Here is a 20721-nt window from a genome sequence, read left to right on the forward strand (position 1 = left end):
CCAGTTGTTAGATTGTTCTAATCTGCTCGGATGTGACATCCATACCATCACTGTTGCACTGGGACGTGACATTCTGTCGTCACAAGGGGAATTATCCTCCACAATAACAGGATGAATGGGATTGGGGCCCACTGTACTGTACAAACCCACTGTACTGTACAAACCCACTGTACTGTACAAACCCACTGTACTATACAAACCCACTGTACTATACAAACCCACTGTACTGTACAAACCCACTGTACTATACAAACCCACTGTACTGTACAAACCACTGTACTGTGCAAACCCACTGTACTATACAAACCCACTGTACTATACAAACCCACTGTACTGTACAAACCCACTGTACTGTACAAACCCACTGTACTGTACAAACCCACTGTACTGTACAAACCCACTGTACTATACAAACCCACTGTACTGTACAAACCCACTGTACTGTACAAACCCACTGTACTATACAAACCCACTGTACTATACAAACCCACTGTACTATACAAACCCACTGTACTATACAAACCCACTGTACTGCACTAAACCACACTGTACTGTACAAACCCACTGTACTGTACAAACCCACTGTACTGTACAAACCCACTGTACTATACAAACCCACTGTACTATACAAACCCACTGTACTATACAAACCCACTGTACTGTACAAACCCACTGTACTGTACAAACCCACTGTACTATACAAACCCACTGTACTATACAAACCCACTGTACTATACAAACCCACTGTACTGTACAAACCCACTGTACTGTACAAACCCACTGTACTATACAAACCCACTGTACTATACAAACCCACTGTACTGTACAAACCCACTGTACTGTACAAACCCACTGTACTATACAAACCCACTGTACTGTACAAACCCACTGTACTGTACAAACCCACTGTACTGTACAAACCCACTGTACTGTACAAACCCACTGTACTATACAAACCCACTGTACTGTACAAACCCACTGTACTATACAAACCCACTGTACTGTACAAACCCACTGTACTGTACAAACCCACTGTACTGTACAAACCACTGCTATACAAACCCACTGTACTATACAAACCCACTGTACTGTACAAACCCACTGTACTATACAAACCCACTGTACTATACAAACCCACTGTACTGTACAAACCCACTGTACTGTACAAACCCACTGTACTATACAAACCCACTGTACTATACAAACCCACTGTACTGTTACAAACCCACTGTACTGTACAAACCCACTGTACTATACAAACCCACTGTACTGTACAAACCCACTGTACTGTACCAAACCCACTGTACTGTACAAACCCTGTACTGTACAAACCCACTGTACTATGGAAACCCACTGTACTGTACAAACCCACTGTACTGTACAAACCCACTGTACTGTACAAACCCACTGTACTATACAAACCCACTGTACTGTACAAACCCACTGCTATACAAACCCACTGTACTGTACTGTAAAAACCCACTGTACTATACAAACCCACTGTACTGTACAAACCCCACTGTACTATACAAACCCACTGTACTGTACAAACCCACTGTACTATACAAACCCACTGTACTGTAAAAACACACTGTACTGGTACAAACCCACTGTACTGTACAAACCCTGTACTGTACAAACCCGCTGTACTGTACAAACCCACTGTACTATACAAACCCACTGCTGTAAACCCACTGTACTGTACAAACCCACTGTACTATACAAACCCACTGTACTATACAAACCCACTGTACTATACAAACCCACTGTACTGTACAAACCCACTGTACTATACAAACCCACTGTACTATACAAACCCACTGTACTATACAAACCCACTGTATGTACAAACCCAACTGCAAACCCACTGTACTGTACAAACCCACTGTACTATACAAACCCACTGTACTATACAAACCCACTGCTGTACAAACCCACTTGTACTATAAAACCCACTGTACTGTACAAACACACTATGTAAAACCCACTGTACTGTACAAACCCACTGTACTATACAAACCCACTGTACTATACAAACCCACTGTACTATACAAACCCACTGTACTATACAAACCCACTGTACTGTACAAACCCACTGTACTGTACAAACCCACTGTACTATACAAACCCACTGTACTATACAAACCCACTGTACTGTACAAACCCACTGTACTATACAAACCCACTGTACTATACAAACCCACTGTACTATACAAACCCACTGTACTGTACAAACCCACTGTACTGTACAAACCCACTGTACTGTACAAACCCACTGTACTGTACAAACCCACTGTACTGTACAAACCCACTGTACTGTACAAACACACTGTACTGTACAAACACACTGTACAAACACACTCACGCACTGTACTGTACAAACACACTGCACTGTACAAACACACTGTACTGTACAAACACACTCACGCACTGCACTGTACAAACACACTGCACTGTACAAACACACTGTACTGTACAAACACACTCACGCACTGTACTGTACAAACACACTGTACTGTACAAACACACTCACGCACTGTACTGTACAAACACACAGTACTGTACAAATCCACTGTACTGTACTGTACAAACACACTGTACTGTACAAACACACTGTACTGCACTGTACAAACAAATTGTACTGTACAAACACACTGCACTGTACAAACACACTCATGCACTGTACTGTACTGTACAAACACACTGTACTGTACAAACACACTCACGCACTGTACTGTACAGACACACTGTACTTTACAAACACACTCACGTACTGTACTGTACAAACACACTGTACTGTACAAACCCACTGTACTGTACAAACACACTGTACTGTACAAACACACTCAAGCACTGTACTGTACAAACACACTGTACTGTACAAACACACTCACGCACTGTACTGTACAAACACACTGCACGGTACAAACACACTCACACACTGTACTGTACAAACACACTGCACTGTACAAACACACTCACGCACTGTACTGTACAAACCCACTGTACTGTAAAAACCACTGTACTGTACGAACACACTGTACTGTACAAACCCACTGTACCTGTACAAACACTGTACTGTACAAAATTGTACTGTACAAACACACTCACTGTACTTACTGCAAACACACTGCACTGTACAAACACTGTACTGTACAAACACACTCTGTACTTTTACTGTACAAACACACTGCACTGTACAAACACACTGTACTGTACAAACACACTCACGCACTGTACTGTACAAACACACTGTACTGTACAAACTGTACACTAACACACTGTACTTTACTGTACAAACACACTGTACTGTACTGTACTGACACACTCTACTGTACTAACACACTGTACTGTACTGTACAATCGCACTGTACTGTACTAACACACTGTACTTTACTGTACAAACACACTGTACTGTACTGTACTGACACACTCTACTGTACTAACACACTGTACTGTACTGTACTAACACACTGTACTGTACTAAAACACTGTACTGACACACGGTACTATACTAACACACTGTACTGTACTGTACAATCACTGTACTGTACTGACACACTGCACTGTACAAACACACTGTACTGTACTGTACTGACACACTCTACTGTACTAACACACTGTACTGTACTGTACAATCACACTGTACTGTACTAACACACTGTATTTTACTGTACAAACACACTGTACTGTACTGTACTGTACTGACACACTCTACTGTACTAACACACTGTACTGTACTGTACTGTACTAACACACTGTACTGTACTAACACACTGTACTGACACACTGTACTCTACTAACACACTGTACTGTACTAACACGCTGTACTGTACTAACACACTGTACTGACACACTGTACTGTACTAACACTGTACTGACACACTCTGCACTGTACACTGTACTTTACTGTACTGTACTAACACACTGTACTGTACTGTACTAACACACTGTATTTACTGTACAAACACACTGTACTGTACAAACACACTGTACTGACACACACTCACGCACTGTACTGTGCACATTGTACTGTACTGTACTAACACACTGTACTGTACAAACACACTGTACTGTACAAACACACTCACGTACTATACTGCACAAACCCACTGTACTGTACTGTACTCTATATAAACACACTGTACTATACTGACACACTCATGCATGGACTGTACTAAAACACACTGTACTGTACAAACACACTGTACTGTACAAACACTGTACTGTACAAACACACTCACGCACTTTACTGTACAAACACACTGTACTACAAACACACTCACGCACTGTACTGTACAAACACACTGCACTGTACAAACACACTCACACAATGTACTGTACAAACACACTGCACTGTACAAACACACTCATGCACTGGACTGTACTGTACAAACACACTGTACTGCACTGTACAAACAAATTGTACTGTACAAACACACTGTACTGTACAAACACACTCATGCACTGGACTGTACTGTACAAACACACTGTACTGTACAAACACACTGTACTGTACAAACACACTCACGCACTTTACTGTACAAACACACTGTATACTGTATGACACACTGTACTGTATAACACAATGCACTGTACTAGCACACTGTACTGACACACTGTACTGTACTAACACTGTACTGTACTGACACACTGTATAACACACTGTACTAACACTGTACTGACACACTGTACTGTACTAACACACTGTACTTTACTGTACAAACACACTGTACTTTACTGTACAAACACACTGTACTGTACTGTACTAACACACTGTACTGTACTAACGCACTGTACTGTACTGACACACTGTACTGTACAAACACACTGTACTGTACTAAGACATTGTACTGTACTGTACTAACACACTGTACGGTACCAACACACTGTACTGTACTGACACACTGTACTGTACTGTACTGTACTAACACACTGTACTGTACTGTACTAACACACTGTACTGTACTAACACACTGTACTGTACTGTACTAAAACACTGTACTGTACTAACACACTGTACTGTACAAACACACTGTACTGTACTGACACACTGTACTGTACTGACACACTGTACTGTACTAACACACTGTACTTTACTGTACAAACACACTGTACTGTACTGACACACTGTACTGTACTAACACACTGTACTGTACTAACACACTGTACTGTACTAATACACTGTACTGACACACTGTACTCTACTAACACACTGTACTGTACTGTACAATCACACTGTACTGTACTGACACACTGCACTGTACTAACACACTGTACTGTACTAACACACTGTACTGACACACTGCACTGTACTAACACACTGTACTTTACTGTACTGTACTAACACACTGTACTGTACTGTACGAACACACTGTACTGTACTAACACACTGTACTGTACTGTACAAACACACTGTACTGTACTGACACACTGTACTGTACTGACACACTGTACTGTACTAACACACTGTACTGACACACTGTACTGACACACTGTACTGTACTAACACACTGTACTGACACACTGTACTGACACACTGTACTGACACACTGTACTGTACTAACACACTGTATTGTACTAACACACTGTACTGACACACTGTACTGACACACTGTACTGACACACTGTAATGTACTAACACACTGTACTGACACACTGTACTGTACTGACACACTGTAGTGTACAAACACACTATACTGTACTAACACACTGTACTGCACTGACACACTGCACTAACACACCGTACTGACACACTGTACTGTACTAACACACTGTACTGACACACTGTACTGTACTAACACACTGTACTTTACTGTACAAACACACTGTACTGTACTGACACACTGTACTGTACTAACACAATGCACTGTACTAACACACTGTACTGACACACTGTACTTTACTAACACACTGTACTGTACTGACACACTGTACTAACACACTGTACTGACGCACTGTACTGTACTAACACACTGTACTGACACACTGTACTGTACTAACACACTGTACTTTACTGTACAAACACACTGTACTTTACTGTACAAACACACTGTACTGTACTGTACTGACACACTCTACTGTACTAACACACTGTACTGTACTGTACTAACACACTGTACTGTACTAACACACTGTACTAACACACTGTACTGTACTGTACGAACACACTGTACTGTACTAACACACTGTACTGTACTGTACAAACACACTGTACTGTACTGACACACTGTACTGTACTGACACACTGTACTGTACTAACACACTGTACTGACACACTGTACTGACACACTGTACTGTACTAACACACTGTATTGTACTGACACACTGTACTGACACACTGTACTGTACTAACACACTGTATTGTACTAACACACTGTACTGACACACTGTACTGACACACTGTACTGACACACTGTAATGTACTAACACACTGTACTGACACACTGCACTAACACACTGTACTGACACACTGTACTGTACTAACACACTGTACTGACACACTGTACTGTACTAACACACTGTACTTTACTGTACAAACACACTGTACTGTACTGACACACTGTACTGTACTAACACAATGCACTGTACTAACACACTGTACTGACACACTGTACTTTACTAACACACTGTACTGTACTGACACACTGTACTAACACACTGTACTGACACACTGTACTGACACACTGTACTGTACTAACACACTGTACTTTACTGTACAAACACACTGTACTTTACTGTACAAACACACTGTACTGTACTGTACTAACACACTGTACTGTACTGACACACTGTACTGTACTGACACACTGTACTTTACTGTACAAACACACTGTACTGTACTGTACTGACACACTGTACTGTACTAACACACTGTACTGTACAAACACACTGTACTGTACTGTACTGACACACTGTACTGTACTAACACACTGTACTGTACTAACACACTGTACTGTACTGACACACTGTACTGACACACTGTACTGTACTGACACACACTGTACTGTACTAACACACTGTACTAACACACTGTACTGTACTGACACACTGTACTGTACTGACACACAGTACTGTACTAACACACTGTACTAACACACTGTACTGTACTGTACTAACACACTTTACTGTACTAACACACTGTACTGTACTGACATACTGTACTGTACTGACATACTGTACTAACACACTGTATTGTACTGTACTAACACACTGTACTGTACTGACACACTGTACTGTACTAACACACTGTACTTTACTGTACTGTACTGTACTGACACACTGTACTGTACTAACACACTGTACTGTACAAACACACTGTACTGTACTGTACTGACACACTGTAATGTACTAACACACTGTACTGTACTGAACAAACACACTGTACTGTACTAACACACTGTACTGTACTATACTAACACACTGTACTGTACAAACACACTGTACTGTACTGTACTGTACTGACACACTGTACTGTGCTAACACACTGTACTGTACTGTTCTAACACACTGTACTGTACTAACACACTGTACTGTACTGACACACTGTACTGTACTAACACACTGTACTGACACACTGTACTGTACTGTACTAACACACTGTACTAACACACTGTGCTGTACTAACACACTGTACTGTACTGTCACACTGTACTGTACTGACACACTGTACTGTACTGATACACAGTACTGTACTAACACACTGTACTAACACACTTTACTGTACTAACACACTGTACTGTACTGACATACTGTACTGTACTAACACACTGTACTGTACTGTACTAACACACTGTACTGTACTAACATACTGTATTGTACTGACACACTGTACTATACTAACACACTGTACTGTACTGTTCTAACACACTGTACTGTACTAACACACTGTACTGACACACTGTACTCTACTAACACACTGTACTGTACTGTACTAACACACTGTACTGTACTGTACGAACACACTGTACTGTACTAACACACTGTACTGTACTGTACAAACACACTGTACTGTACTGACACACTGTACTGTACTGACACACTGTACTGTACTAACACACTGTACTGACACACTGTACTGACACACTGTACTGTACTAACACACTGTATTGTACTGACACACTGTACTGACACACTGTACTGTAGTAACACACTGTATTGTACTAACACACTGTACTGACACTGTACTGACACTGTACTGACACACTGTAATGTACTAACACACTGTACTGACACACTGCACTAACACACTGTACTGACACACTGTACTGTACTAACACACTGTACTGACACACTGTACTGTACTAACACACTGTACTTTACTGTACAAACACACTGTACTGTACTGACACACTGTACTGTACTAACACAATGCACTGTACTAACACACTGTACTGACACACTGTACTTTACTAACACACTGTACTGTACTGACACACTGTACTAACACACTGTACTGACACACTGTACTGACACACTGTACTGTACTAACACACTGTACTTTACTGTACAAACACACTGTACTTTACTGTACAAACACACTGTACTGTACTGTACTAACACACTGTACTGTACTGACACACTGTACTGTACTGACACACTGTACTTTACTGTACAAACACACTGTACTGTACTGTACTGACACACTGTACTGTACTAACACACTGTACTGTACAAACACACTGTACTGTACTGTATACACACTGTACTGACACACATGTACTGATGCACAACACATCTACGTACTGTACTGTACTAACACACTGTACTGTACTAACACACTGTACTGTACTGACACACTGTACTGACACGTACTGTACTGACACACGGGAGAGAGGGAGAGAGGGCGCGGGAATGAGAGAGAGGGCGTGAGAGATAGAGAGGGAGAGAGGGCGTGAGAGATAGAGAGGGAGAGAGGGAGGGAGGGCGTGAGAGATAGAGAGGGAGAGTGGGAGAGAGGGGGCGTGAGAGATAGAGGGAGAGAGGAGGGAGGGAGAGACTGAGAAACTGACACACTGTACTGTACTATAGAACACACTGGACTGTAGAAACACAGTACTGTACAAACACACTGTACTGTACTGTACTGACCACTGTACTGACTGTTCTTAGAGGGACACTGTACTGTACTAACACACTGTACAGTACTGACACACTGTACTGTACTAACACACTGTACTGACACACTGTACTGTACTACAGACACTGACTGATAAGAGATAGTACTAACACACTGTACAGCTGTACTAACACACTGTACTGTACAGTAGACTGTACTGTACTACACACTGTACTGTAGGGACAAACTGTACTGTACTAACACAATGTACAGGACACACTTTACTGTACTAACACACTGTACTGTACTGGACATACTGTACTGTACTGACATACTGTACTGTACTGACATACTGTACTGTACTAACACACTGTATTGTACTGACACACTGTATTGTACTGTACTAACACACTGTACTGTGTGTGTGTGTGTGTACTGTACTAACACACTGTACGCGTACTGTACTAACACACTGTGTGTGTGTGTGTACTGTACTGTTCTAACACACTGTACTGTACTAACACACTGTACTGTACTGCCTGCACACTGTACTGTACTGTACGTGTGTGTGTGTGTGTGTGTACTGTACTAACACACTGTACTGTGTGTTCTAACACACTGTACTGTGTGTGTACTGTGTGTGTACTGTACTGTACTAGTGGGTGTCTCTGATTTGACACACTGTACTGTACTGTACTAACACACTGTACTGTACTAACATACTGAAAGAGGTTTCAGAAAACTTCCTTCTGGGATGTTTTCCTAACCTGCTATGCAATCCAATGATCCATTAGATCCATCCATCCATCCATCCATCCATCCACCCACCTCATCCATCTATTTTATCAATATAGTTCTTTACATGATCTAGGATGAGATATTCTAATCATATATATATATACTCTCCCTGGCTGCTCCTGTGTTGGCTATATATCGGATTCTATATATATATGCCACTGGTTACACACTGGACACACACTGGCTGGCTGACTAGAGAGACTGACAGACTGGTAGGCTGACTGATAAAGGCTGGCTGAGTGGAAGGCTGGTTGAGTGAAGGCTGACTGCATCAACCTGCTCTCCATAGCTCACTGGTCAGCACAGATCAGAAAGAGGGAGAGGAGAGAGGAGAGGGAAAGAAAAGAGAGGGGAGTGGAGGAGAGGGAGAGAGGGTGGAGAAGAGAGGAGAGGGAGGGAGTGAGGGAGGAGGAGGGACGGGGGGAGGAGAGAAGGAGGGAGGAAAGGAGAGGAAGTGAGAGTGGATATGAGAGAGGAAGAGGTGAGAGGGAGGAGAGGAGAGAGGGAGGGAGGAGAGAGGGAGGAGAGGGAGATGAGAGGGGAAGAAGAGGAGGGAGGGAGGAGAAGAGAGAGGGAGGGAGGAGTGGAGAGAGGGAGGAGAAAGGAGAGGGAAAGAAGAGAGAGAGGAGTCAGAGGGAAGAGAGGGGAAGGATAGAGAGAATCAGGGAGGAAAGAAGAGAGACACATACCACCAAGTTCTCTCTCACACACACACATGGTCTCACACACACAGCTCTTCACACACAACACATATCTTCAGACAACACACATATCTACACACACTGATGTCTCTAAAACAGACACAATGCAGAGCTGTGAATCACTCCATCTGCCAACTATCTGAGGAGGAATGGGAGACAAACCCACTGTGTTCCCACAGTCAGTCAACAGTCAATATCACGAGGCAGTATGTGTAACCTTCAGTATACAGCGTGTGCTTATGATTATACTCCCCAACGTTTCTCCTGTCATCTAGACAAAAATAAAGCCCTCCCCTCCTCTCTCAGACTGAATCAATAGAAGGAAGAGCTGAGTGATCAAACATTAAAGTCAGAAAAGTTATTTTTTTTCTCCAGGAACTTTGTCTTTGTGAACTTTGTGAGTCAGAAGGGTGAAGTACCGAACCAACCCAAGGCTGGCTGGCTGGCTGCTGGGAGACTGCTCTCTGCCACATTAAGACAAGACACGAGAGAGAGAGAGAGAGAGAGAGAGAGAGAGGAGAGGGAGAGAGAGAGACAGAGAGAGTCATAGCCCATTGAATTGAAATAGAAGGAGAGAGTCCAGTCTCTACTTACCCAGTAAGAACATACTGTTAGTGGCAGCAGACTAGGGCTCGCTTGTCAGTGGAATATTCCAATCCTGTCCTTCAGTTGATTTCAGAACAACAAACGTGTCCTATCACAGTAATACTATGTCACAGTCACAGGAACCCAGACAAACACTGAAACTAAGGGACTGCAGAAGGGCTGGAGTAAACAGCTCTGAGTTGAACCCAGCAACTCAACCCTGGAAAAGTCACTAGAGAGAGAGAGACTGACTGACAGACTGCACAGAGCGAAGCCTGGGAGCCAGGGAACTGGGCGTACTTCCTCGGAATAAAAAACAAAAAGGAATTTCAAATGGCTGGGAGAATGGGGGATTTCCTCAGAACAGTCAGAGTCATCTGGGAAACATTAAAGGAACTGGTAGCCAAATTCCTGTTGGTTTGGAAACAACTGTGGTGGGAGGACAAGAGTTTAGCTGGCCCCCTCTTGTGTTCTGGAGGGGGCTGGAGTAGGAGAGTGGGACCCCCAGGGCTGGGAGAAGGGGCCCGTCTGATCAGAACCAGAGAGCCAGGCTGGGAGCCAGGGCAGAGCAGGACTGGAGGGCTGGGGGAAAGTGTGCACTACACGCCTCCAACACTCTGCACACTGCGTGCCTGTGGAGGGACTTTAGTGGATGTGGTCAGTAGCGAGAGGGAGAGAGGGAGGAGGGAGGGAGGGAGAGAGGGCTGGGAGATAGAGGGGGGAGGGGGAGAGAGGGCGTGAGAGATAGAGCTGGGAGAGAGGGCTGGGAGAAGAGAGCTGGGAGGTAGGGCTGGAGAGTAGAGAGGGAGAGGGGAGAGAGGGCTGGGAGATAGAGAGGGGAGAGAGCTGGGAGAGAGGGCGTGAGAGATAGAGAGGGGAGAGGGAGGGAGAGAGAGAGAGGGAGAAACGGACAGAGGGCACGAGAGAGAGAGAGGGAGAGAGGGAGAGAGGGAGCAAGAGAGGAGAGGGAGAGAGGGCACGGGAGAGGGCTGGGGACAGAGGGCTGCGAGAGAGAGAGAGGAGAGAGGGACAGAGGAGAGTAGAGAGGGAAAGAGGTCTGGGGCTGGAGAGATAGAGGGAGAGAGGGACAGAGATAGAGAGATAGAGAGATAGAGAGGGAGAGAGGGACAGGGGGAAAAGGGTGGGAGTAGAGAGGTAATATACAGGAGAGAGGGGAAAAGGGTGGGTACAGTAGAGAGGTAATATACAGGAGAGAAGGAGGGAAATTAGTGTGTGTATTGGTGGACATAAGGTGTGTGTGGTGAAGGGCTGGTGTGTGTGTGTGTGTGTGTGTGTGCCTGAATGTTTGTGCTGGGAGTAGGTGTGTGTGTGAAGTGTGCTGGGAGTGTGGTGTGTGTGTGTGTGAAGTGTGCTGGGTGTGTGTGTTGGGAGTAGGTGCTGGGTGTAGTGGCTGGGAGTGGGTGTCTCTGATTTGACAGTCTGGGTTTGGAGTTCGTGGTCAGCCACTCACTGGTGAACCAGGGCTGAAAGAGGAAAAGGATTCTGGGATGTTTTTCCCAGGGCTGGGCAAATAAAATGATCTGGGAAAAGGTCAACCAAGCTGGGACCCACCTCAGCCAGCTGTTTAGACAATATAGTTCTTTACATGATCAGGATGAGAGATTCTAATCCCAAACAAATGAGCTCTCCTGGCTGCTCCTGTGTTGGCTATACGCCTCATCTAGTTCTGGGGGAGACAATGGCTGCCACACACACACACACACACACGCCTGATGCTAGAGGACAGAGAACAGGCCAATAGGTGGATAAAGGCTGGGATCCTGTTATAGTGTGTGTAGAGGGGTAGAGTACATTGCTGATGAGACACACATCCTACCAACATAATAGCCTTTAACTCTCTCTCTCTCTCTGTGTGTGTGTGGTGTAGGGCTGTGTGTGTGTGTGTGCTGGGAGAAGGGCTGGTGTGTGTGGGCTGGGTGTAGGGCTGGGAGAAGGGCTGAGGAGTAGGGGGAAAACACATCTGGACAGCCCTGACAGTGTGATGGGGAACACATGCTGTGTTCTCATACCTACCTTCTCCCGAGGGCTGGGAGTCAAGATGGCTGGGAGAAATCTCACCACTGGCTGGGAGAAAGACAGGAACGTGGGGAATGGTGCTGGGATCCTGTTTTATGTAAGTACAGGTTTGCTGGGATGTGTCAAGACAATAAGGCTTTGAGCTTTCAGGGCTGGGAGAAGGGCTGGGAGAAGGGCTGGGAGTAGGGCTGGGAGTAGGGCTGGGAGAAGGGCTGGGAGAAGGGCTGGGAGAAGGGCTGGGAGAAGGGCTGGGAGAAGGGCTGGGAGTAGGTGCTGGGAGTAGGCTGGGAGTAGGGCAGAAGGGCTGGGAGTGGGGAAAACTGGGAGTAGGGAGCTGGGAGAAGGGCTGGGGTAGGGCTGGGAGTAGGGCTGGGGAGAGTAGGGCTGGGATGAAGGGCTTTCACAGAAGGGCTGGGAGTAGGGCTGGGGAGTAGGGCTGGGAGTAGGGCTGGGAGAAGGGCTGGGAGAAGGGCTGGGAGTAGGGCTGGGAGAGTAGGGCTGGGAGCAGGGGCTGGGAGTAGGGGCTGAGAGAAGGGCTGGGAGTAGGGCTGGGAGTAGGGCTGGGAGTGGGCTGGGAGTAGGGCTGAGAAGGGCTGGGAGTAGGGCTGGGAGAGTAGGGCTGGGAGAAGGGCTGGGAGAAGGGGCTGGGAGAAGGGCTGGGAGTAGGGCTGGGAGTAGGGCTGGGAGTAAGGGCTGGGAGTAGGGGCTGGGAGAAGGGCTGGGAGAAGGGCTGGGAGAAGGGCTGGGAGTAGGGTGCTGGGAGTAGGTGCTGGGAGTAGGGCTGGGAGGGGCTGGGAGTAGGGCTGGGATTAGGGCTGGGAGAAGGGGGCTGGGAGTCGGGCTGGGGAGAAGGGCTGGGAGTAGGGCTGGGGAGTAGGGCTGGGAGAAGGGCTGGGAGAAGGTGCTGGAGTAGGGCTGGGAGTAGGGGCTGGGAGTAGGGGCTGGGAGAAAGAGCTGGGAGTAGGGCTGGGATTAGGGGCTGGGAGTAGGGCTGGGAGTAGGGCTGGGAGAAGGGCTGGGAGTAGGGCTGGGAGTAGGGCTGGGAGAAGGGCTGGGAGAAGGGCTGGGAGAAGGGCTGGGAGTAGGGTGGGAAAAGGGCTGGGAGTCTGGGAGTAGGGCTGGGAGTGGGCTGAGAAGGGCTGGGAGTAGGGCTGGGAGAAGGTGCTGGGAGTCTGAGAAGGGGCTGGAGTAGGGCTGGGAGAAGGGCTGGGAGTAGGGCTGGGAGAAGGGCTGGGAGAAGGGCTGGGAGGGCTGGGAGAAGGTGCTGGGAGTAGGTGCTGGGAGTAGGCTGGGACTGGGAGAAGGGCTGGGAGTAGGGGTTGGGAGGGTGCTGGGAGTAGGGCTGGGAGAAGGGCTGGGAGAAGGGCTGGGAGTAGGGTTGGGAGTAGGGCTGGGAGAAGGGCTGGGAGAATGGCTGGGAGTAGGGCTGGGAGAATGGCTGGGAGTAGGGCTGGGAGTAGGGCTGGGAAAGGGCTTTGAGTAGGGTTGGGATTTAGCTGGGAAAAGGGCTGGGAGTAGGGCTGGGAGAAGGCTGGAGAAGGGCTGGGAGAAGGGCTGGGAGTAGGGGCTGGAGAAGGGCTGGGAGTAGGGCTGGAGAAGGGCTGGGAGAAGGGCTGGGGAGAAGGGCTGGGAGTAGGGCTGGGGAGAAGGGCTGGGAGTAGGGCTGGGAGAAGGGGCTGGGAGAAGGGCTGGGAGAAGGGCTGGGGAGTAGGGCTGGGATTAGGGCTTGGAGTAGGGCTGGGAGAAGGGCTGGGAGTGGGAGAAGGGCTGGGAGTAGGGCTGGGAGAAGGGCTGGGAGAAGGGCTGGGAGAGGGCTGGGAGAAGGTGCTGGGAGTAGGAGTAGGTGCCAGAGGGGCTGGGAGAAGGGCTGGAGTAGGGCTGGGAATGGGAGAAGGGCTGGGATAGGGCTGGGAGAAGGGGCTGGACTGGGAGAAGGGGCTGGGAGAAGGGCTGGGAGAAGGGGCTGGGAGTAGGGCTGGGAGAAGGTGCTGGGAGTAGGGCTGGGAGAAGGGCTGGGAGAAGGGCTGGGAGTAGGGGCTGGGATTAGGGCTGGAGAAGGGCTGGGAGAAGGTGCTGGGAGAAGGGGCTGGGAGAAGGGGCTGGGAGAAGGGCTGGGAGAAGGGCTGGGAGTTGGAGTAGGGGCTGGGAGAAGGGCTGGAGAAGGGCTGGGAGAAGGGCTGGGAGAAGGGCTGGGAGTAGGGGCTGGGAGAAGGGCTGGGAAGGAGGCATGGGTCTGGATCTGCGTGTGAAAGCAGAGCAGGGTGCTGAGTCACACTCCCTATACTTCTTCTGGGAGACAGAGATGCATTCCAGGCTGGGACACAGGAGGTGGGGGCCAGGAGGGACAACCAGGACAAATGAGCCTAAGCCCTTGTTTCCTCTCCACACCCACACATGCACACACACACACACACACACAGTGAGTAAGGACGAGTCTGGCTGTCAGACATGGAAGGCCAGAGGTGGAGACGTATAATGAATTACAGCACTAAAATAAAAAAGTCTACCTAAATATAACAGAAAAGCTTCTCTTTTTTCTCTCTCTCTCGTCTCTCTCTCTCTCTCTCTCTCTCTCTCTCTCTGTCTCTGTCTGTCTGTCTGTCTCTCTGTCTCTCTCCCTCTCTGTCTGTCTCTCTATCTGTCTCTGTCTGTTTCTCTCTCTCTCCTCTCTCAATCTCTCTGCCCCCTCTCCCCTCTCTCTCCTTCTCTCCCTCCCTCTCTCTTGCCTAGCGCTCCCTCTCTCTCTCTCCCTCCCCTCCCTTTTGCTCTCTCTTTCCCTCTCTCTCTCCCCCTCCCACTCTTCTCTCTCTCTCCCTCTCTCTCCCCTTTGCTCTCTCTCTCTCCTTTCCCTCGCTTCCTCTCTCTCCCTGTCCCTCCCTGTCTCTCTCTCCTCTCCTTGCTCTCTCTCTCCCTTTCCCTCCCTCTCTCCCTCTCAATCTCTAGCTCTCCCACTCTCCCTGTCCTTCTCTCTCCCTCTCCCTCTCCTTCTCTCCCTCCCTCTCTCTCGCTCTAGCACTCCCTCTTCTCTCTCTCCCTCTCTCTCTCTCTCTCTCTCTCTCTCCCCTTCTCTCTCTTTTGCTCAACACTTTTAGAACACTGTTAACATCACAGAAAAGACCATGTTTCTCCAGAATGGACCAGACTCTCACTACACAGCGTGTTTTCTCTCCAAACATACTTTGTTATTTACAACACAGTGTAACTTTATTACATTCCACTCTTCACCACCTGCTAAAACAGCATTAGTGCCTCCTTTTTTACCAGACAAAACACAACCCCTCTAAACTGCACCATAAACGGCTGACATTTGCTGAAATTTAGCAGAGGGGCAGAGTAGCCTTCTTTTGTATACAGGGCAGCGATACAATCCTCAAGGAGAATCATTTGTTATCTGTCTAAACTTTGGTGAGTGTGCTTGTTGACTGACCCATTGTTACAGGAGATGCTTTCAGGGCCGTTGTTGGGGGCCAGAGTCCTTATTTCTCAGCCATGAAGTTATGATTACCATAGTGGGCTCATCCATCTCATTCTGTACCTCTCTTTCACACACACACACACACACACACACACACACTCACTCTCTCTCTCTCTCTCTCTCTCTCTCTCTCTCTCTCTCTCCACATACAGAAACACACACACACTCACACATACACTAACACTCTCTCCACACACAAACACACACACACTCACACACACACACACTCTCTCTCTCTCTCTCCACACACAGACACACACACACTCACACATACACTCACACTCTCTCTCACACACACACACACACACACACTCTCTCTCTCTCTCTCCACACACAGACACACATACACTCACACTCTCTCTCCACACACATACACACACACACACACACACACACACACACTCTCTCTCTCTCTCTCCACATACAGAAACACACACACACACTCACACATACACTAACACTCTCTCTCCACACACATACACACACACACACACTCACACTCTCTCTCCACACACATACACACGTACACACACACAAACATGCGCACACACACTCTCTTTCCACAAACACACACACACAAACACACACACAAAGCGAAGCCGCCCACAGCTGCGTCAGCCCATCTCCCAACAACCCAATCTGTTTTCTTTCCCATGATGTTTCCCATTGGCACAGAGAGGAGAAAAATCTGATTTACTCCCACAGGGCCCATACAGTTGCACTGATATGGAAAATTATTTCAGAGGCTGCTTGAGCCCATTATTAGCCCGTTATTTCTGTCTCCTACGTTAATGACACACATTTCTTCCCAGCATTGTGCATCTCACAGAGGGAAGGATGAGGAAGGGAGAGGGGAGGAAGAAGAGGAAAGGAGGGGAGGGGGAGACGAGGAGGAAGGAGAGGAGAGGAGGGGGAGGGGAGAAGAGGAGGAAGAAGAGGAGAGGAGAGGAGGGGGGAGAGGAGGAGGAAGAAGAGGAGGGAAGAGAAGAGGAGGGAGGAGGGGAGGGGGGAGAAGAGGAGGAAGAAGAGGAGAGGAGGGGGGAGGGGGACGAGGAGGAAGAAGGGAGGAGGGAGGAGGAGCAAGAAGAGGAGTGGAGGGGAGGGGGAGAAGAGGAAGAAAGAGGAGAGGAGGGGAGGGGAGAAGAGGAGGAAGAGGAGGAGAGGAGGGGAGGAGGGAGGAAGAAGGAGGAGGGAGGGGGAGGAGGAGCAAGAAGAGGAGAGGAGGGGGAGGGGGAGAAAGAGGAGGAGGAAGAGGAGAGGGAGGGGAGGGGGAGAAGAGGAAGGAAGGAGAGGAGAGGAGGACGAGGAGGAAGAAGGGAGGAGGGAGGAGGAGCAAGAAGAGGAGAGGAGGGGAGGGGGAGAAGGGAGGAAGAAGAGAAGAGGAGGGGAGGGGAGGAAGGAAAGAAGGGGAGAGAGAGGAGGAGGAAGAAGAGGAGAGGAAGAAGGGAGGGAGAGGGAGGAGGAAGAGGAGAGGAAGAAGGGAAGGGGATTCTTACAACGGGAGTCCTTCACCCCTCACACTATATCCTGACATCCAAGAGCTTTCTCACACTCCCCATGACACACACACACACACACACATACCCCCCCACACACACACACACACACATACAATACACACACACACACACACACACACACACACACACACACATAAACACACAAAATCCAATCAGAGCGGGATTTTTAAATTATCACGGCTTTCAAATAAAGCCTCCCAAAATCACAGCATAAGAATATCCTCACGAGAAACAGGGCAAACGCAAAGAAGGATTTCATCACCTGGTTCCACTGTATTCAACTCGGGGGTTTGTATAATCTCTAGCATTTAATACAGCTTGTATAATCTCTATCATTTAATACAGCTTGTATAATCTCTATCATTTAATACAGCTTGTATAATCTCTATCATTTAATACAGCTTGTATAATCTCTATCATTTAATACAGCTTGTATAATCTCTATCATTTAATACAGCTTGTATAATCTCTATCATTTAATACAGCTTGTATAATCTCTATCATTTAATACAGCTTGTATAATCTCTATCATTTAATACAGCTTGTATAATCTCTATCATTTAATACAGTTTGTATAATCTCTATCATTTAATACAGTTTGTATAATCTCTATCATTTAATACAGCTTGTGTAATCTCTATAATTTAATACCGTTTGTATAATCTCTATCATTTAATACAGTTTGTATAATCTCTATCATTTAATACAGCTTGTGTAATCTCTATCACTTAATACAGTTTGTATAATCTCTATCATTTAATACAGTTTGTATAATCTCTATCATTTATTACAGCTTGTATAATCTCTATCATTTAATACAGTTTGTATAATCTCTATCATTTAATACATTTGTATAATCTCTATAATTTGTATAATCTCTATCATTTAATACTTTGTATAATCTCTATCATTTAATACAGCTTGTATAATCTCTATCATGTAATACAGTTTGTATAATCTATCATTTAATACAGTTTGTATAATCTCATGTTTAATACAGTTTGTGTAATCTCTATCATTTAATACAGTTTGTATAATCTCTATCATTTAATACAGCTTGTATAATCTCTATCATTTAATACAGTTTGTATAATCTCTATCATTTAATACAGTTTGTATAATCTCTATCATCTAATACATCTTGTATAATCTCTATCATTTCATACAGCTTGTATAATCTCTATCATTTAATACAGTTTGTATAATCTCTATCATTTCATAGTTTGTATAATCTCTATCATTTAATACAGTTTGTATAATCTCTATCATTTAATACAGCTTGTATAATCTCTATCATTTAATACAGCTTGTATAATCTCTATCATTTAATACAGTTTGTATAATCTCTATCATTTAATACAGTTTGTATAATCTCTATCATTTAATACAGTTTGTATAATCTCTATCATTTAATACAGTTTTGTATAATCATCATTTATTGCAGCTTGTTATAATCTCTATCATTTATACAGTTTATGTAATCTCTCATTATGCCTCTTGTATAATCTCTATCATTCCTTTAGCTTGTATAATCTCTATCATTTAGCACAGTTTGTATAATCTCTATCATTTAATACAGCTTGTATAATCTCTATCATTTAATACAGTTTGTATAATCTCTATCATTTAATACAGTTTGTATAATCTCTATCATTTAATACAGCTTGTATAATCTCTATCATTTAATACAGCTTGTATAATCTCTATCATTTAATACAGTTTGTATAATCTCTATCATTTAATACAGCTTGTATAATCTCTATCATTTAATACAGTTTGTATAATCTCTATCATTTAATACAGCTTGTATAATCTCTATCATTTAATACAGTTTGTATAATCTCTATCATTTAATACAGTTTGTATAATCTCTATCATTTAATACAGTTTGTATAATCTCTATCATTTAATACAGTTTGTATAATCTCTATCATTTAATACAGTTTGTATAATCTCTATCATTTAATACAGCTTGTATAATCTCTATCATTTAATACAGCTTGTATAATCTCTATCATTTAATACAGTTTGTATAATCTCTATCATTTAATACAGTTTGTATAATCTCTATCATTTAATACAGTTTGTATAATCTCTATCATTTAGTACAGCTTGTATAATCTCTATCATTTAATACAGTTTGTATAATCTCTATCATTTAATACAGTTTGTATAATCTCTATCATTTAATACAGCTTGTATAATCTCTATCATTTAATACAGTTTGTATAATCTCTATCATTTAATACAGTTTGTATAATCTCTATCATTTAATACAGTCTTGTATAATCTCTATCATTTAATACAGTTTGTATAATCTCTATCATTTAATACAGTTTGTATAATCTCTATCATTTAATACAGCTTGTATAATCTCTATCATTTAATACAGCTTGTATAATCTCTATCATTTAATACAGTTTGTATAATCTCTATCATTTAATACAGCATTGTATAATCTCTATCATTTAATACAGTTTGTATAATCTCTATCATTTAATACAGTTTGTATAATTCTATCATTTAATACATCTTGTATAATCTACA

The 20721-nt window shown here is 45.0% G+C and overlaps 1 protein-coding gene across 1 annotated transcript; it reads right to left on the minus strand.

The window, feature by feature from the left end:
- Nucleotides 1-13325: 13325 nt before the first annotated feature.
- Nucleotides 13326-15418, minus strand: LOC135529084 (uncharacterized; the record flags this gene model as incomplete). Its single annotated transcript, XM_064957990.1, has 3 exons — nt 13326-13483; nt 13861-14652; nt 14906-15418. Coding segments are annotated over 3 exons (1463 nt in total), but the record flags the coding sequence as incomplete, so codon positions are not given.
- Between the last annotated feature and the right edge of the window lie 5303 nt (nt 15419-20721).

Source organism: Oncorhynchus masou, unplaced genomic scaffold (assembly GCF_036934945.1).
Source record: "Oncorhynchus masou masou isolate Uvic2021 unplaced genomic scaffold, UVic_Omas_1.1 unplaced_scaffold_1088, whole genome shotgun sequence".
In the NCBI taxonomy this organism is placed as follows: domain Eukaryota; kingdom Metazoa; phylum Chordata; class Actinopteri; order Salmoniformes; family Salmonidae; genus Oncorhynchus; species Oncorhynchus masou.